This window comes from Vulpes vulpes, chromosome 8, assembly GCF_048418805.1.
Source record: "Vulpes vulpes isolate BD-2025 chromosome 8, VulVul3, whole genome shotgun sequence".
Classification (NCBI taxonomy): domain Eukaryota; kingdom Metazoa; phylum Chordata; class Mammalia; order Carnivora; family Canidae; genus Vulpes; species Vulpes vulpes.
In genome coordinates, this window is record NC_132787.1 from 47,726,594 (window position 1) to 47,747,462 (window position 20,869).

The 20,869-nt window shown below is 39.4% G+C and overlaps 1 protein-coding gene across 6 annotated transcripts in view; it reads left to right on the plus strand.

The window, feature by feature from the left end:
* The window catches only part of LOC140599936 (uncharacterized), a 102,186-nt gene that overhangs the window by 38,500 nt on the left and 42,817 nt on the right, over positions 1-20,869 (plus strand). For 5 of the 6 annotated variants that reach the window (XM_072766435.1, XM_072766437.1, XM_072766438.1 and 2 more), the window contains exon 6: positions 16,332-16,460. The exons of the other annotated variant lie outside the window; for it this stretch is intronic. In XM_072766435.1, the coding sequence (XP_072622536.1) occupies positions 16,332-16,460 (129 nt within the window). The remainder of the gene's footprint in view (positions 1-16,331; positions 16,461-20,869) is intronic. 6 annotated transcript variants of the gene reach the window in all.

Consider the following 20,869-nt stretch of genomic DNA (forward strand, 5'->3'; position numbering starts at 1 on the left):
CACCCCATAAACTTACATTACCTTTATTTTTTTAATAATAAATTTATTTTTTATTGGTGTTCAATTTGCCAACATACAGAATAACACCCAGTGCTCTTCCCGTCAAGTGCCCCCCTCAGTGCCTGTCACTCATTCATTCCCACCCCCCACCCTCCTCCCCTTCCACCACCCCTAGCAGCAGTGTCCACAATAGCCGAACTGTGGAAGGAGCCTCGGTGTCCATCGAAAGATGAATGGATAAAGATGTGGTTATGTATACAATGGAATATTCCTCAGCCATTTGAAATGACAAATACCCACCATTTGCTTCAACGTGGATGGAACTGCAGGGTATTATGCTGAGTGAAATAAGTCAATCGGAGAAGGATAAACATTATATGTTCTCATTCATTTCGGGAATATAAATAATAGTGAAAGGGAATAGAAGGGAAGGGAGAAAAAATGGGTAGGAAATATCAGAAAGGAGACAGAACATGAAAGACTCCTAACTCTTACATTACCTTTAAATGAGAGGATAATAAAAAAATAAATGAGAGGATAATACAGTTTATAAAAATTCTGAATTATGCTTATCTAAAGAGATTCAAGTTTTTCCTATCAGAAGAGTATGAGATTAACTCCTGTTATTGACACTTAATTGTCCATTTGAAAGAACTCTGTTCCTTTGGTTAAGTTGTCATCATTGCTTTCATTTTCTCTATTAATGGATCATCATCAGGGTGCCCGGGGGTGGGTGGGGTAGGGGTGGAGCTCAGTGGATTAAGCCTCAGATGTTTGGTAGAATTCCTCTGGGAAGCCTTTTCTTATGATCTTGTGTGCAGTCTTTGGTTTCTGTTTCATTGATTCCTGCTCAAATTTATTATTTGTCTTCTCTTGCTGGTTTTAGGCTTTATTTCCTGTTCTTTCTCTTCCTCCTTTCGATATAAGGTTAGGTTGTGTATTTGAGACCTTCTTGTTTCTTGAGAAGGGCTTGTTGCGGTATACTTCCTTCTTAGGACTGCCTTATCTCCCTGCTGACTGTATTGAACAGTTGTGTTATTATTTTCATTTTCTATAATGAATTTTTAAAATTCTTCTTTAATTTCCTCATTGACCCTTTCGTTCTTTAGTCAGATGCTGTCTAGCCTCCATGTATTGGAGTTTTTTCCAAATTGCTTCTTCTGATTGAGTTGCTTCAAAGCACTGTGGTCTGAAAGAATGCAGGGGTTGATCTCAACCTTTTGGTACTGGTTGAGACCTGATTTTGACCCAGTATGTGATCTATTCTGGAGACTGTTCTGTGTGCACTCAAAAAGAATGTGTGTTCTGTTGCTTTTTGATAGAATGCTCTGAATAGGGAAGCCTGGGTGGCTCACTGATTTGAGTGTCTGCCTCTGACTCAGGGCCTGATCCCAGAGTCCTGGGAGTGAGTCCCACATCGGGCTTCTCGCAGGGAGCCTGCATCTCTCTCGGCCTATGTCTCTGCCTCTGTGTGTGTGTGTGTGTCTAATGAATAAATAAAATCTTTACAAAAATAATGCTCTGAATATATCTGTGACATCCATCTGGTCCAATGTGTCATTCAAAGCCCTTGTTTATCTTCTTTTAGGTGACCTGTCCATTGAAGTGAATGGGGGGGGGGGGTTACAGTCTCCTACTTTTGTATTATTATCAATGTATTTCTTTAATTTGTTATTAATTGGTTTATATAACTGGCTGCTCCCATGTTAGTGGCATCAATATTTGCAATTGTTCGAACCTCTTGTTAGATGGACCCTTTAACTATGCTATAGCATCTTTCCTCAACTCTTATTACAGTCTTTGGTTTAAAATCTAATTTGTCTGATATAAGGATTGCTACACAAGGTTTCTTTTGATGCATATTAGTATGACAAATGATTCTCTACTCCCTCTGCCTTCCAATCTGGAGGTGTCTTTCAATCTCAAATGAAACTCTTATAAGCTGCGTATCAGTGGGTCTTGCTTTTTTTCCAGTCTGGTATCCTTTGTGTGTTGACTGGGGCATTTATTCTGTTTACCTTGAGTATTGAATGATAAGAATTTAGGGGTGCTTGAGTAGCTCAGTTTAGTTAAGCCTCTGCCTTCAGCTCAGGCCATGGATTTGTAATCCTGGGATCAGGCTCTTTATTGGGCTCCCTGCTCAGTAGGGACTCTATTTTTCCCTCTTTTCAGGGCTCTCTCTCTCTCTCTCTCTCTCTCTCTCTCTCTCTCTTTCTCTCTCGTAAACAAAACAAAATATTTTTCAAAAAGATATGAACGTAGTGCCATTGTATTACCTATAAAGTCACTCTCTCTGTTCCTTTCTTGTCTTTGTTACTTTTGGGATCTCCCTTTGCTTAAGGGATCTCCTTTAATACTTCTAGCAGGGCTTATTTAGTGAACCCCAATTCTTTTAGTTTCTGTTTATCCCGAAAGCTTTTTATCTCTACTTCTATTTTGAATTACAGCCTTGCTGGATAAAGTGTTCTTGGCTGTACATATTTTTCTCAAACATCACACTCAATATTTCTTGTTGGTTTCTTGCGTTTTTTTCACTTTAGTAATTCTGACAGTATGAAGTGACATCTCATTGTGATTTTGATTTGTGTTCATCTGATGATTGATGTTGAGCATCGTTTCATGTGTCTGTTGGCCAAAACTTTTTTTTTTTACATAAATGTATGTTCGTGTCTTCTTGCCCATTTAAAACAATTGGATTAGTTTTTTGAGACTACAGTAGTTCTTCATATATTTAAATAGCAACCCTTTATCAGATATTTTGTGGATTGTTTCTTTTGCTGTTCAGAAGCCTTTTATTCTGATGTAGTCCCAATAGTATATTTTTGCTTTTATTTCCCTTGACTCAGGAGACACTGATACAAGAACATCATGGCCGACATCAGAGAAATTACTGCCTTTGTTCTCTTCTATGATTTTTATGGTTTCAAGTCTCCCATTTAGGTCCTTAATTGATTTTGAGTTTTTTTGTGTTTGGTGTAAGAAAGCGGTTCAGTTTCATTCTTTTGCAGGTTGCTGTTCAGTTTTCCTAACACCATTTGGTGAAGAGATCTTTTCCATTGTGTATTTTTAGGTAATACGTTGAAGATTAATTGACCCTATAATTGTAGGTTTGTTTCTGGCCTTTCTTTTCTGTTCTCTTGATCTATGTATTTATTTTTGTGCCAGTACCATTTTTTTTTTCGTTTTTTAAATTGTTTTCTTGGAGTTCATTTTGCCAAAATATGGCATGTCACCCAGTGCTCATCCCATCAAGTGCCCTCCTGTCAGTGCCCATCACCCAGTCATCCCAACTCCCCGCACCCCTCCCTTTTTACTATCCCTTGTTCGTTTCCCTGAGTTAGGAGTCTCGCATGATCAGAAGGCAGTACCATTTTATTTTGATTCCTACAGCTTTGTTGTATATCTTGAAATCTAGTTGTGATACCTCTGGTTTTGTTATTCTTCAAGATTGCTTTGGCTCTTGGGGAACTTTAGTGGTTCCTTACAAATTTTAGGCTTGTTTATCCTACCTCTGTGTGAAAAGGACTGTTGGTATTTTGGTTTTTCATAGGGATTGCATTAAATCTCCACATTGCTTTTGCTCATGTACACATGTTAAAAATATTTGTTTTTCCAGTCCGTGGGTATGAATATCTTTCCATTTGCTTGTGTTGTCTTCAGGTTCTTTCATCAGTGTCTTACGGTTTTCATCGTACAAGTCTTTCAACTCCTTGGCTAAGTTATTCCCTGTATTTCATTATTTTTGCTGCGATTGTAAATGGGATTTTTAATGTTTCTTTGTGCTACCTCATTATTACTGTATAGTTATGCAGTGGATTTCTGTATATCGATTTTGTATTCTATAGTCTTACTGAATGTATCAATTCGAGTAGGCTTGTTTTGTTTTTTGTTTTTGTTTCTGTTTTGTAGAGTGTTTAGGATAGCCTATGTATGGCATCATTTCATCTGCAAATGGTAAAAGTTTTACTTCTTCCTTACCAATTTGGGTTCCTTTTATTTCTTTTTGTTGTCTGATTGCCATAGCTAGGACTTTTAGTACTACGTTGAATCGAAGTGGTGAGAGTGGACATTTTGTCTTCTTCCTGACCTGGGGGGAGAGCTCTTAATATATTCCCCCCATTGAGTATGATGTTTGCTTTGGGCTTTTCATATATGGCATTATTATGTTGAGTTTCCCTGTAAACCTCCTTTGTGGAGTGTTTTTTTTTTAAAAAAAACATTTTATTTATTGGAGAGAGACACATGGAGAGAGAGAGAGAGAGAGAGAGAGAGAGAGAGGCAGGCAGAGACACAGGCAGAGGAGAAACAGACTCCATGCAGAGCTACCGACATGGGACTTGATCCCGGGTCTCCAGGACCACACCCTGGGCCTAAGGCAGCGCTAAACCACTGAGCAAACCGGGCTGCCCTGTGGATGGTGTTTTAACATGAATAAATGCTATACATTTTCCAATGCTTTTTTGAACCTATTGAAGTGTTCATATGGTTTTTCTTCTTTTTCTTGTCAATGTGATCTTTCATGTTGTCTGATTTTTGAATTTCAACCCACTCTTGCATCCCAGGAATAAACCTCACTTCATTGTGATGAGTGATTTTTTTTAAAATGTATTGTTGGGTTCTGTTTGCTCATATTTTGTTGAGGATTTTGTATCTGTATTCATCAGATGTTGACCTGTATTTCTTTTTCTTGTAGTGATGTTACCTGATTTTGGTGTCAGGGTAATGACAGAATGAATTTGGAAGCTTTCTTTCCCATTTTAGTTTTGGAAATAGTTTGAGAATAATAGAAACTATCGTCTCTTTAAATGTTTGGTGGAATTCACCTGTGAAGCTGCGGTCCTAGACTTTGGTTGGGTACTTTTTTTTCTTTGTTACTTTGTTTTTGATTTTTAGTATTTTTATTTTTTCATTGGTGTTCAATTTGCCAGCATAGAGCATAACACCCAGTGCTCATCCCGCCATGTGCCCCCCTCAATGCCCATCACCCAGTCACCCCAACCCCCCAGCCACTTCCCCTTCCACCACCCCTTCCACCACCCCTTGTTCATTTCCCAGAGTTAGGTGTCTCTCAAGTTTTGTCACCCTCACTGATATTTTCACTCATTTTCTCTCCTTTCCCCTTTATTCCCTTTCACTATTTTTTATATTCCTCAAATGAATGAGACTCTAAAATGTTTGTCCTTCTCCGATTGACTTATTTCACTCAGCATAATACCCTCCAGTTCCACTGACGTTGAAGCAAATGGTGGGTATTTGTCATTTCTAATGGCTGAGTAGTATTCCATTGTATACAGAGACCACATCTTCTTTATACATTCATCTTTCGATGGACACCGAGTCTCCTTCCATAGTTTGGCTGTTGTGGACATTGCTGCTATAAACATTGGGGTGCAGGTGTTCAGCCTTTTCACTACATCTGTATCTTTGGCTAAATCCCCAGCAGTGCAATTGCTGGGCCATAGGGCAATTCTATTTTAAACTCTTTGAGGAGCCTCCACACAGATTGCCAGAGTGGCTGCACCAGTTCACATTCCCACCAACAGTGCAAGAGGGTTCCTCTTTCTCCACATCCTCTGCAAGATTTGTTTTTTCCTGTCTTGTTAATTTTCCCCATTCTCACTGATGTGAGGTGGTATCTCATTGTGGTTTTGATTTGTATTTCCCTGATGGCCATTGATGCAGAGCATTTTCTCATGTGCTTGTTGGACATGTCTATGTCTTTCACTGTGAAGTTTCCCTTCATGTCTTTTGCCCATTGCATGATTGGATTATGTCTTTGCTGTTGAGTTTAATAAGTTCCTCATAGATCTTGGATACTAGCCCTTTATCTGATAGGTCATTTGCAATTATCTTCTCCCATTCTGTAGGTTGTCTTGTAGTTTTGCAGCCTGTTTCTTTTGCTGTGCAGAGCTTTTTATCTTGATTAAGCAGTTGGGTGCTTTTTGTTTACCGATTCGATTTCTTTGCTCGTAACAATTCTGTTCAGATTTCTCTTTTCTCTTTTCCTGATTCACTTTTGGGAGGTTATGTTTCTGTGAATTTACCCATTTCTTCTTGTTTGTCCCAGTTTGTTGGTATGTAATTTTTCATTATATTCTCTTATAATCTTTTGTATTTCTTTGTCAGTTTTTGTCTTTTTTTTAACCCTGATTTTGTGTTCTCTCTCTCTCTCTCTCTCTCTAAATAAGTGTTGCTAAAGATTTATCCATTTTGTTGAACTTTTCAAAGAATCAGCTTCTGGTTTCTTTGATCTGTTCCATTGCTTTTTTAGTTTCTATTTCGTTTATTTCTACTCTATTCTTTTTTTCCTTTTACTGGTCCTGGGTTTTGCTTACTTCTTTTTCTATGTCCTTATTTTGTGAAGTTAGGTTGTTTATTTGAGATTTTTCTTGCTTTTCGAGGTAGGTCTGTGTTGTTGTAAAGTTACTCCTAAGAACAGCTTTTGCTGCACCCAAAGGTTTTGGATTGTTGTGTTTTCATTTGCATTTGTTCATGTATTTTCTTAATTCCTCTTTGATTTCTTGGTTAACCCATTCATTTCTTAGTATCAGGTTATTTAACTTCTGTATATGTGTGTTCTCTCCAGATGGTTTCTTGTGTTTGATTTCTAGTTTCATACATAGCCTTGTGGTCAGAAAAGATGCAGTGTGTGACTTCAGTCTTTTTGAATTTATTAAGACTGGTTTTGTGGCTTCAAATATTATCTATTCTGGAGAATAGTTTGGCTTGCAAAGTACTCTACTGTTTGAAGATGGAATGTTCTAAATATATCTGCAGATCCATCAGGTCCAGTGCGTTATTCAAAGTAACTCTTGATTTTCTTTTTTGATGATCTGTCCATTGCTATACATGGGGTGTTAAAGCCTTTACTGGTACTGTGTTATTCTTCATTCCACTTTGCATATCTGTTATCAGTTGATTGGCATATTTGGTTCCTCCCATGGTGGGTGCATATATATTTGTTAAATCTTGTTGGATTATGCCCTTTATGTAGTTAGTGGAACCTGATACGGGGCTCCATCTCATGACTCTGAGAGCATAACCTGAGCCAAAATCAAGAGTTGGACCCTCCCTCAGCAGTCTGAGCCACCCAGGGGTCCATACGTTTTACTTTTTAGTGCAATCTGGTCATCTGTTTTTGAGATGAACTAGTTAATCCTTTAACACTTAGTGTAATGGTTAATATTCTTGATTTTTAAAAAATTTACTTCTTTTTACATTTACATTATTTGATCATGTTTTAAAAACATTTTTTTGAAGATTACTTGTGTTGTAGTGAGAGACTGCCAGAGAGTACAGAAGAGAGGAAGGATAGAGGCAGAAGCAGGCTCCCCACTAAGCCAGGAGCCTGATGATGGCCTCAATCCCAGCACCCTGGGATCATGACCTGAGCCGAAAGCAGACGCTTAACTGACTAAGCCACACGTGCTAACTAACCCCTTCAAAATGTTTTATGGTACTATTTAGCCTGCTCTCCCCCTCTGCCTTCCATCTTCCCTCCTTAAGCATTTAGAATGTTTTTGATTTTTAAAAAATTGATTTGAAGAGTCATATTTTTCATATTTTAACGCTTGTGAAATCAATATGTGTCATATAGCTATTATATGTCATAGTGTAACGTTCTTAGTGGTACATACAACAGTGGCATCTTAAAACTCAGTGTTTAGATTCTATGAGGGAGGCTGGTTTTTCATTATCTGGAGGGTATTCTTTCCCTTCCTTAATTCATTCTCAGACATAGTTTTCATCCATTATTTGAGATGATGTCAGCATGTTCCGACCAGGGCACCTTGTTGCCTTTTTGTTTCTCTTAGATGCTGGTAAGAGGAGACTTTCAAATAATTTTTAAAACTTTCAAATAAACCTATTTATTTGAGAGAGCAAGAGAGAGAGAGCGAGAGAGCGAGCGAGAGCATGTGCAGTGGGAGAGCTGCAGAGGGAGAAGGAAAAGCAAACTCTGCTCACCATGGAGCCCGATGTGGGGCTTGAATCCAGGACCCCGGAATCATGACCTAAGCCGAAGGCCATTGCTGAACTGAGTGAGCCACTCAGGCTCCCTCAAACAATTTCATTATCTCCTCTTGAAACCCTCTGTCCTAAGAGACTTTAGGTTGATTTTCCTTTTTCTTTCTCCTCCCATTTCCTAACTCCAGTGTTGGTGGGAGAATTACACTGTTAGAATATAAACAAAAACCTATTTTGTGTTTAGGTTTATAAACAATCAAAGCAGTTGCACCTGTCTTTGTATTATTTATTATTATTTATTAGATCACAGCAAGGAAGTTCCTCTGCTATGGAGGGAACCTCAGCTCACACGTGGGTAATCTATGAAAGGGTTTAGTACCAGACTTCCCAGTGACAGTACATGTGTGTGGGTTTGCTGGGCTGACTGTTGAGACCTCATGTCACTGTGTTGTCATTCAGCCTGGGTGGGATTCGGACATAGAGGCTTGCAGTCATAATCCCACAAATGCTAGCGTGTCACCGTTGCCTCCTCAGCCAGTCACATAAAGGGATCACATGCATTCTATCAGCAAGAGAAGGGACACTGGAGACTATCACGGGACTGCATTTTTTATTCAAGACTGTTGTAAGTAGCTTTACTGAGGAGATAGCTAGTTGGCAGCATTCTGACATTTATTTTTAAATTGAAGTATAGCAGACCTACAAGATTATTTTGATTTCACAGGTACAACATCAACAACATCATGATTTGATGATTACATAATGTCATGATATGCTCACCTTCATAAGTGTAATTACCCTCTGCCGCCAAAGTTAGGATGATATTACTGTATTTTCTGCGTAGTACTTTTTATCCCTGTGACTTACTTACTTTACACCTGGAAGTCTATACCTCTTAAAGCCCTTCACTTGTTTTATCCAATATCCTTTGACCCTCTTCCCCTCTGGCAATTACCAGTTTATTCTCTGTATTTTTATGCGTCTGTTTCTGTTTTTTTTTAGATTCCACAAAGAAGTGAAATCATATGTATGGCATTTTTCTTTTTCTGACTTATTTTACTTAGCACGATGCCCTCTGGGTCCATCCATATTATCACAAATGGCAAAATCTTTCTACAACTGAGCAATCCTGCGTGTGTGTGTGTGTGTGTGTGTGTGTGTGTGTGTGTGTGTAAGCGACATCTTCTTCATCCGTTCATCTGTTGATGGATACTTGAGTTGCTCCCATACCTTGGCTATTGTAAATAATGCTGCAGTCAATATGGAGGGTGCATAGATCTTTTTGAATTAGTATTTTCATTTTCTTTGAATATATACCCAGCCCTTGGGATGGCTGAATCACATGGTATTTCTGTTTTAAATTTTTGGAGGAACTTTCATACTATTTTCCATAGGGCCTGCATCAATTTACACTCCCACCCAACAGTGCACAAGTGCTCCTTTTTCTCCACATCCTCACCAACACTTGTTTCTTGTGTTTTTTATTTTAGCCATTCTGATGGGTATGAGGTGATGTCTCATTTTGGTTTTGATTTGCATTTTCCTAATGAGGATTGATGTGGTACATCTCTTCATGGGTCTCTTGGCTCTCTATAGGTCATCTTTGGAGAAATGTCTGTTCATGCCTTCTTTCCGTTTTTCATTTGGACTGAGTTATTTTTACTGTTGCGTTTTAGGAGTTCTTTGTATATTTTGGATATTAACACCTTTTGCATATAAGTAGTAGATTTATTTAGTAGATTCCTTTTTTATTTTGTTGATGTTTCCCATCACGGTGCAAAAGCCATTTGATTTCATGGACTCCCAATTGTTTACTTTAGCTGTGGTTTCCTTTGCCTAAGGACACAGATCTAGAAGAATACTGCTAAGGCCGAAGTCCAAGAGATTATTGCTCCTCTTTTCTTCTAGGAGTTTTATGCTTTCAGGACTTCTATTTAGGTCTTTCATTGGTTTTGAGTTTATTTTTTGTATATGCTGAAAGCAGGTGTTCCAGTTTCATTCTTCTGCATGTAGGCGTCCAGTTTTTCTAATACTGTTTACTGCAGATATATGTTTTTCTTATTATATCTTCTTGCCTCTTTGTCATAAATTGACTGTATAAATGTGGGTTTATTTCTGGACTTTCTATCTGTTCCTTCAATCTTTGTTAAATTTTGTTCCCCTACCATACCTGTTTCCTCTTTCTTTCTTTCTTTCTTTCTTTCTTTCTTTCTTTCTTTCTTTCTTTCTCTTTCTTTCTTCTTTCTTTCTTTCTTTTCTTTCTTCCTTTCTTCCTTTCTTCTTTCCTTTCCTTTCCTTTTTTTTTTTTTTAATTTTCAAGTATTCTTGATACGTAACATGGGTCTTGAACTCACAACCCGGAGATCCAGGGTCTCATGCTCTACTTGAGCTAGCTAGTTGTCCTGTAACTGTTTTGATTACTATGCTTTGTAGCATAGTTTGAAATCTGGCATGGTAACATGTCTAGCTTTTTAAAAAAAATTTTGTTTTAAATTAAATTCAGTTAATTAACATGTTATTAGTTTCAGAAGTAGAATACAGTTTTTTTTATCAGTCGTATACCCTGTGCTCATTATATCACATACCCTCCTTAATGTCCATCATCCAGTTACCACATCCCACCACCTCTCTTCCCTCCAGAAACCCTCAGTTTGTTTCCTATGATTAAATCTCTTATGGTTTGTCTCCATCTCGGATTTCATCTTGTTTTGTATTTTCCTCCTTTCCCCTATGATCCTGTTTTGTGTCTTAAATTTCCCTGTACGAGTGAGATTCTATGATATTTACCTTTCTTTCATTGACTTACTTCACTCAGCATGATACCCTCTAGCTCTATCCATGTCTTGCAAATGACAAAATTTCTTCTTTTAAGATCTTATGTATTTATTCATGAAAGACAGACAGAGAGGGGGGGGGGGGCAGGCAGAGGCACAGGCAGTGTGAGAAACAGGCCCCATGCAGGAAGACTGACGAGGGATTCTATCCCAGGTCTCCAGGATCACACCCTGGACTGAAGGCGGCACTAAACCACTGAGCCACCCAGGCTGCCCTCACGTTATGGCTAAGGAGGGTTCCATTGTGTATGTCTATATGACATCTTTATCCATTCATCTGTTGATGAACATCTGGTCTCTCATAGTGTGGCTCTTATGAACATTGATGGTATCAATATTGGGATGCAGGTGCCCCTTCGGATCACAGTACATTTATCTTTGGGGTAAATACCTAGGAATGCAATGGCTGGGTCATAGGGTAGCTGTCTTTTCAACTTTTTCAGGAACCTCCATCCTGTTTTCCAGAGCGGCTCCACCAGCTTGCATTCCCAGCAACAGTATAAGAGGGATCCCCTCTCTCCACATCCTCACCAACCTCTGTTGTTTCCTGACTTGTTAATTTTAGCCATTCTGACTGGAGTGAGGTGCTATCTCATTGTGGTTTTGAATTGTATTTCCAAGATACCGAGTGATGGTGAACATTTTTCCATGTGTCTGTTGGCCATTTGTCTGTCTTCCTTGGAGAAATGTCTGTTCATGTCTTCTTCCCATTTCTCAGTTGTTGGATTATTCTTTGGGTGTTGAGGTTGATACGTTCTTTATAGATTTTGGATACTAGTGTTTTAACTAATGAGACACTTGCAAATATCTTCTCCCATTCTGTCGGTTGTCTTTTGGTTTTGTCGACTGTTTCCTTTGCTTTGAAAAGCATTTTATCTTGATGAAGTCCCTCCCAATAGTTCATGTTTTGCCTTTTTTCCCTTCCGTTTAGAGACGTGTCTAGCAAGAGGTTGCCACCTTTGTTCTCCTCTAGGATTTTGTTGCATTCCTGTTTCACATTTAGGTCTTTCATCCATTTCCAGCTTTGTTTTTTCTCATGATTTCTTTGGCGATTTGGAGTCTTTTGTGGTTTCACACAAATTTTAGGATTGTTTGTTCCAGTTCTGTGAAAAGTATTATTGGCATTTTGATCGGTCTTGCATTAAATTTTTAGATTGCTTTGGGTAGCATGGAGATTTTAACAGTATTATCGCAGTCCATGAACATGGTTTTTCTTTCCATTTATCTGGGTTGTCTTCAGTTTCTTTCATTAGTGTCTTAGAGTTTTCAAAGTATAGATCCTTTATTTCCTTGATTAAATTTATTCCTCAGTATTTTATTCTTTTTTATGCTATTAAAAAAACATTTTTGCTACATTGTTATTAGTGTACAGAAACACAACAGATTTCTGTATATTAATTTTGTATCCTGCATCTTTACTCAGTTTATTAATCTTAGTAGTTCTTGGTGGAATCTTAGGGTTTTCTCTTTGTAGTATTATGTTATGTGCAAGTAGTGACAGTTTTGTTTTTCTTTTAATTGGAAGATGTTTACTTCATTTCTTGCCTGATTGGTGAGCTGAGCCTTCCAATAATATGTTAAGTAAAAGTGGTGAGAATGGATATCCTTGTCTTTTTCCTGCTCTTAGAGGAAAAGCTTCCAGCTTTTCAACATTGAGTAGTATTCAGTTGTTGGTTTCTCGTAGATGGTCTTTATTATGTTGAGGTATGTTCCCTATACAACCTCTCTTAGTGACATTTTTTATCATGAATGGATTTTGAGATATGGACAATATTTCTTTCTGCATCTGTTGAGATGATTGATATTTATCCTTTATTTTGGTAATTGCCTTGTTTTGGTAATTTACTTTGATTTATGAATATTGACCTACCCTTCCACATCGGGAACAAATCCCACCTGATCATAATAGATGATCATTTGAATGTGTTGTTGAAGTTCATTTGTTCATATTTTGTTAGCGATTTTTGGATATATTTTAATCAGGAAATGGGTCTATAATTTTGGTGTCCGGTTAATGTTGGTCTTGTCGAATGAATTTGGAAATGGTACTTCTTCTAGTTGTTTTGAATTAGTTTAAGAAGAACAAGTGTTAATTCTTCCTTAAGTATTTGGTAGAATTCACCAGTGAAGTCAGCTGGTCTTGTATTTTTGTTTGTTGGGAGTGTTTTGGTTACTGATTAATCGGTTAGTATTAATCAGTCTACCTAGATTTTCTGTGAGTTCATGGTTGAGTTGTGGAGGATTGTATGTTTCTAGAAATGAATTCATTCCTTGCAGGTTGTCTAATTTGTTGGCTTATAATTTTTCATAATATTGTCTTATAATCCTTTGTATTTCCATGCTGGGGGTTGTAACTTCTTTCATTTTTTGTATTTCATGTATTTGATTCTCCCTTTGTCTTGATAAACAAAACTGACAAACCTTTAGAAAGAAAGGCTTATATTGTCAGAGAATCAACACTTAGTTTCACTGATTTTTTTTATTTAAATTCAATTTGCCAACATACAATCTTTTGTTTTTCTAATCTCTATTTCACTCTAGTTCTTTTTAATTTTTGCTAGTATTATATAGCAAACATTGATTCCTTTTTTTTTTTTTAAATGGCCATTCTTTGTTTCCTTGTCCTTTTCTTTCTTTTGGAATACTCCTCATTTAACTATTCTATTTATAAACTTTCTGTGTCGAGATAGTTTGAATTATACACATTTAATTTATTTACTTATTTGGCTCAAACTATTGAAATTTATTTTCTCAATATTTCTAAAAATGTCTGAAATTAAAGTTTCAGCAGGATTGCTTTCTCTTTGTGCTTTTCTCCTTGCCTTATAAATGGCCTTTTTTCCTGTGTCTTCAGATGGCCTTCCCTCTCTCAGTCATTAGGCATTTTAGGCTTTATGTATCTATTTTTAAAGATTTTACCTATTCATGAGAGACAGAGAGGTGGAGACAGGGGCAGAGGGAGAAGGAGGCTCTCTGCAGGGAGCCTGATGGAGAACTCGATCCCGGGACCCTGGGATCACAACCTGAGCTGAAGGCAGACTGTCAACCACTGAGCCACACAGTGCCCCAAATTTTACATTTTAATATTTTATTTGTTTCATAGGGCTGCTAGAATAGATTGCCAAAATTTGGTAGCTTCCAACAATTGGAATTTATTCTCAAAGTTCTAGAGGCCTAAAGTTGGAAATCAAAATATTGGAAGAAAAAAAAAATATTGGAAGAGCTAGACTCTCTCCAAAGGCTTCCCTCTTTCAGCATCTGGTGGGCTCTTGGTTTTCCTTAGCTTCTGCCAGTTTCACTTGAATATTTGCCTTCATCTTCCCATGGCCTTTTTCTCAGTGCACTCCCTGTGTCCTACTATATCTTTTTTCTCTTATAAGGACATTGCTAATTGGGTTAAAGGCCCATTGTAAATCTAGGATGATATTATTTCATGATCTTTACCTTAATTAGATATGGAAAGACCCTTTTCCAAATAATTAGGCTCCTAAATTAAAGGACCAGTGGTTAAGGCTGATAAATGTTTAGCCCACCAGAGTGTTATATATGGATGTTATCTACTGAAGAGCATACAACTGTTCATCTGTATTCTCCTAGCACTTTTGCATCTAAATCTGTAAGCCATCTGGAATTTATTTTGATTTAAGGTAGGATATAAGTTTATTTTTTGTATGACATTATTGGCAGATCACCCATTTAATAAGGATAGTATTTAAACCTATGACTTTGGGATCCCTGAGTGGCTCAGTGGTATAGTGCCTGCCTTTGGCCCAGGGCGTGATCCTGGAGTCCCGGGATTAGCCTGCTTCTCCCACTGCCTGTGTCTCTGCCTATCTCTCTCTCTGTGTGTGTCTATCATGAATAAATAAATAAAATCTTTTAAAAAATAAATAAACCTATGACTTCTTTTCAAAGTCAGCATCCTTACTTTTATGTATAACTACCTGTTTTTAGTACTTTAACTTTAAAAAAGTTTGCCTGTGAGGCTGTTATTGTCATCATACATCTCATAACAGAAAAGACTACTATTACAGGCCTTGTTGGTATTTGAAAGTATGATGGTAGCTAAAAATCTGAAAAGAGTTTTGTCAGCACTTGGCGCCCCCAACCCCCGCCCTTCCCTTAAGCATTTGTTATTCCAGGAAAGAAGGAGAAATGCCAATTGGGAAAGTATGTTGGAGAGCATGGTTTGAGATGCTGGTTTACGTTGCTGTGCCTGATGTAGTTGTGATTGGACACCTCGTGGACATCTGTAGTATATGCTGTTTAGTCCTGTTAAAAGATATTTTAGGGTCTTTTTCAAATTTTTATTTACATTCTAGTTAGTTAATTTAGAGTGTAATTATGGTTTCAGGAGTAGAATGCAGTGATTCATCACATACGTATGACACCTGGTGCTCATCAGAACAAGTGCCCTCCTTAATACCCATCACCCAGTTAGTCCATCTGACACCCAAGTCCCTCCATTCACTGTGTTTTTTATCTGTTAAGAGGCTTTTATCGATTGTTTCCCTCTCTCTTCTCATCTGATCATCTGTTTTGTTTCCTAAATTCCACATATGAGTGAAATTGTGTGGTATTTGTCTTTCTCTGACTTATTTCCCGGAGCATAATACATTCTAGCTCTATCTCCATCAGTGCAAATAGCAGGATTTCATTGTTTGTAATGGCTGAGTATTGTATGGTGTATCTATGCACATCTTCTTTATTCATTCATAAGTCAGTGGACACTTAACCTCTTTCCATAGTTTGGCTATTGTTGATAATGCTACTGTAAACATTGGGGTGCTTGCAGATTCAGCGTCCTTACATAGTAGTACAATTGCTGTGGGGAAGTTTTACTTTTAACTACTACTTTTAATATTTTTTCCAAAGATTTTATTTATATTGAGTGGGGCAGTAAGCAGGGTGGGAGAGCAGAGGCAGAGAGTAATAGACAATCTCAAGCAGACTCCATGCTGAGCATGGAGCCCAACATGAGGCTTAGTCCCATACCTATGAGATTGTGGCGACCTGAGCCAATATCAAGAGTTGAGCTTAACTAACTGAGCCACCCAGGATCCCCTCTATTTTTGACTTTTTGAGGCATCTTCATTCTCTTTTCCAGGGTAGCTGCACTGTTTTGCATTCCTACCAATGCTGTAAGAGGGTTCCCCTTTCCCTACATCCTTACCAACATCTTCTGTCTCCCATATTGTTAATTTAAGCCATTCTGACACGTATGAGGTGATAGCTCATCATGGATTTGATTTGCATTTCCCTAATGATGCGTCTAGTCTTTTAGTCATGTGGGTGTCTTCTTTGGAAAAGTGGTTATCCATGTCTTCAGCCCATTTCTTAACTGGATGGTTTATCAGTGTTGAGCTTGATAAGTGCTTTATAGATTTTGGATACTACCCCTTTATAAAATACATCATTTGCAAATGTCATGTGGTATTTGTCTTTTCTCTTTATGATTTGTCTCCCTTTTCTTTTTTTTTCTGATTTACTTTTCTGATTTTCTGATTTTCTTTTCTGATTCGACTCCCTTAGCATGTCTCATTGGCTATCATGAAACCTGTGGCGTTGAAAACAAGCACGTGTGTATTGTTATCAGTTACCAGTTTCAGGCCTGGAGGCCTGAACCACGTACAACGAGCAGTTATTCCTTGGTAACAGAAGGTAAATGTCCTCTTTTCTTTCTGTTGGAATCCTCATTTAATTAAGTAAATACCGTCTGTCTGAAACCTTAAGGAACCTTTACTTTATTACCTGACACATGACATTGAGGGAACCCTATCCTAGATAATGGAAATATTTCATTTGGGGGCTTCACATGATCTTTCTTCAGTCAGGAATATGGCTTTGAAATAAAAATATGTTTCTTAACTACTGGGAGAAAGCTGAGTTGCTCTCGTGTCTCCGGCAGAGACAGGAGGCCACACCAAGGACGCCAGGCACACGCACATCCCAGAGGAGGAAAGGCAGCAGAGACAGAGAGAAAGGCAGTGGCTGCAGGGACAGCAGGGAGGAATGGTCAGTCGTCAGTTGTCCCTGTAGTGGATATGTGGCCCATGTACCTTCTGGTCTTGCCTTTGCAACACTGGCAGTGGACCTAAAGTACCACGATGTGTAATTTAAAAGTATCAGAGTTAGTTTTTGTCCGAAGTTAACTTATCCTTTATTACAAACAAATGCATGAAGGAATTATAGAGTTTGATGACAACCACAACAAAAATTAGACACAGCGCAATGAGAGGGGAGGGGAAGCCTTCTGTTGGGCTGCAGCCACGATGAGCTGCTGCTCGGGGGCAGAGGCTGGCTGCTCCAGTAAGGCAGGTGGATGCACCGGCGCTTCGATGAACTCGAGGCCGGGCACTGAGGCCTGCCCCACGTTTTGGAGGGGCCAGGGGTGCAGGCAGCACCTCCAGGTGGGGACAGTGAATCAGAGGTGTGACCAACACCTGCAGTGGCTTTGACTCAACAGGTGCCATCTTGGCCCCTGGCAAGCACTCAACTCCAGCAGCCTTGACTGGCTCAATCACCTCTGGCCCTGAAGCTTCAGCAGGCCCCGTGGTAGGAGCTGGGGCAGGCTGTTGAGGTGGTTTGGGATCTTGCTCAGGAGCGGAAGCTAGTTGCTCCCCTGAGACAGGTGGCTGCTACAGCATGTGGGAGAACCAGATTGCATGTGCCGGGACGTGATCTACCTCCAGGGTGGCCAAGGTTGCAGGTCAGTCCTCCTTGTCAGGACGCTGAATCAGAGGTGTGACCGCCTCGTGCATTGGCTTGGACTCAGCAGCTAGCATCTCGGATCGGGCCAAGCACCCAGCTGCAGCAGCCTTGACTGGCTTGATCAACTCAGGACATGAAGCTTCAGTAGGCCCCACAATAATAATAGCTGGGGCGGCTTCTTGATGTGATTCAGGGTGTTGCTCAAGGGCCGAAGCTGGGTGCTCCACTGAAGCAGGTGGCTGCTCCAGCATGTTGGGTACCCCAATAGCCTGCACCATGGTGAGCTCTTCCTCCTGGGTCGCCAAGGGTGCAGATAGCTATTCAAGTTGGAACAGTGAGTCAGAGATGTTACCATCACCTGAATTGGCTTAGACTCAGCACCTGGCCTCTCGGCTCGAGCCAGGCACTCAACTCCAGCATCCCTGCCCGGTTCGATTACCTCAGGCCCTTCACTCACCTCGAGTCTGCGCTGGTCTCTTTTAGCTGTGCAGGGCACTATCCCATTCCTCAAGGAAGTGGAGCAGAGGTTCTCTTCCTCGCACTCCTGCCCCATCTCCTGTGCGGAGCTCTGTAACGACAGTGCCCGGCAGCCAGGCAGGAGGCCTCATCGCCCGGTCTGGCCGCTTTGGCTGGGCCGCCAAACCCAGCTGACTCCATTCCAGACACACCACTCCACAGTTGGCACACATCTCCCCCAAAGATAGAAAAGGGATGCAGCTCTAGGACTAGGGTTAACTCTGGGATAGGTAAGAGGCACCTCAGGAGTCGTCTTTCCACCCTCCCCACCATGACATCAGTGTGACCATGCAGGGATCACCGGGGAACCTGCTGCCCTGCAACCTCCTCCAGCCTAGGTGGGACCTGCCCACACATCCCTGGTCCCCTGAAACTGAAGAGGAAGGGATGGGGCTGCCCAGGATTGCTGGCACAGGTGGCCTGGCCTGGCCTGGGCTGCTCTATATTACCTAGGGCACCTCCTGGCAAATGCCCTGAGGTGTGGGGTGTGATGGTGGAACAAAGTCTACAGCATGTGAAAGAGCTGCATCCCTGGGCTTTCTGGAAGCCAGATCCCTGGGAAGTTGGCAGGCAGCAAGAGAACATCTTTCACTAGCGGATGTCTCCAGCCAAGTGAGCCTGATGTGGTGCTGCACTAGAATGTGGGTGCCTGGTTGCAGGGGTTCCAAGTTCTAATGGGCTCTGTTGTCAAAGAAGTGACCTCACTGCCTGAGATCCCCTACCTGAGTCCACTCCTGGTTGAACCTTCGGTGTTGTCTTTTCACTTCTGTGTCTAATGGACATCTCAAATTTAACTTATGGAAACAAAATGAATCCCCTCCACCTCAGGCCCCCCACCCCAGTGTTCCATGATAGACTTCTTTATTCCACTTGTGCTTATGTGGACCATCCGACTTGGAGGTGTCCTGGGTTTCTCCCTGTCCACATCCCACATCCTGTCCATGAGATTCGCAGTATGAATTGTGCCCTTGTGCTATCCACATCATTCTTGCCTTGTTTCCTCTGTGCTGTCCACATCATTCTTGCCTCGTTTCTCATGTCGTGATGTGCCTGAGCCAGCTCGGACAAGGCAAGCTGATGTGAAAGCCCAAGGAAATTTTGTGAGCTGGTTGGCATCATTTTGGGAACTTGAAATAATTAATAATTGTAGAACAGTGCACTTTATGTATTTGTTTCCTATCTACTGTCTGTGTCCAGAGAAGGCCCAAAGATTTTTTTTTCTAAAGGAACATTGTTATTTTGGGGCCTTGTGCACAGTTTTGGGAATTTCAGTGATAAAAGTCACTGAGAAAGAGATATAGGCAGTCCTCCAGATTCCCTTTTAGATGCAAGTATCCCACATGTCACTTAAAAATGTCAGGTTCAGTTGAAGCTGGGTCCTTCATTAGTATCTCACAAGTAAATTTGCTCCCTGTTGCTAGGGCTGCAGTCCTAAAATTGTAAATGTTGTTTCTCTCATCATAAAAATGTACTCTCCAGATTATAATTGTTTATTATGTCTTGGACAAATTTCATAATTTTTCTTCATAGTCTATTGTTTTAGGAATTAGAATTCTTTAATCTCTGGGTTGTTTTATTCAGACATTGATGCGTTACTATTTTTTGAAAAAGTTGCTTAAGATTTTTTTGTTTACCTAATATGCTAAATTCTCAGCTCTTTGAGATCTTCTTTGATTCATTGTTGAATTGCCTAACCACCTAGCAAATGTGATAGAAATGACGGTATCTAGTAAAAGTATCCTGAATCTAATGCAATAACCAATTTCAGTTTTATGTATTGGCCCATAAATTTACAGCCTCTTCAAAACTCCATTATAGCATTGTTACATGTACTTTTTCATATTTGAAATACATTATTTCATAATTGCTTATGTAAAAAAAAAGTACTGTGCCCAGGATTTAAAATTATTATTTACGAATGCATTCACATCATTCTCATAATGATATACGGCATTTAATGTAGTAGTGAAATTGTTCATGTCGGTGTCTCTGGCACCTTTTCCTTCTGTACTTGTGTTGTTCCTGTTTATATCATTTGGATATCTTTTGAAAAACAATGACATTCTTTAGACCCCTGAAGATTTCCCTGGTTGTCTTTATGTTTTTAGTGTCATTTATTTCCATCTATTTGACCTGTTGAATACATCAGTTAAACAAATGCTTGATTATTTTACATAAATGGTTCTTTTTCTTGTTGTACAATTTCATAACTAAGTCTTAGATAGACTAAGATGGGCCTTAGATAGGAAAATTCTTCTCCCATCGGTCTACAAAGCTGAGCAAAGCGGGTGATGCTTTAAAACATAACCTGTTGTTGGATAACTGTATCAGGCTTATGTGTTTTATATTTTTGCTTTTGTAGTAATTTAATTACCACTTTTGGAGCACTTGCTACTTCATCTTCATTAGAAATTAACCCTCCAGGCAGCCCCAGTGGCCCAATGGTTTAGCATCGACTTCAGCACAGGGTGTGATATTCGAAACCCGAGATGGAGTCCTACCTTGGGCTCCCTGCATAGAACCTGCTTCTCTCTCTCTCTCTCTCTCTCCTCTCCATCTGTCATGAATAAATAAGTAAATAAATCTTATGAACAAAGAGAATTTAATTCTCCACTGAGGTAAGCCAAAGAGCTTAGTAAGTAAAAATAAATATTAATTCTAAATTCTTTATCTTTTGATCAACTTTAATTTATCAAATCGAGATTACATGGGGTTAAAATTAATTTCCAACAGGGAGAGGTATCTTTTCTGATAACAAAATTAACAAAAATAGAACATAGTCTTCCATCTTTACCTTTTTATTTGTTTAAAAGTAATAATTATAAGTGTTTTATAGACTACAG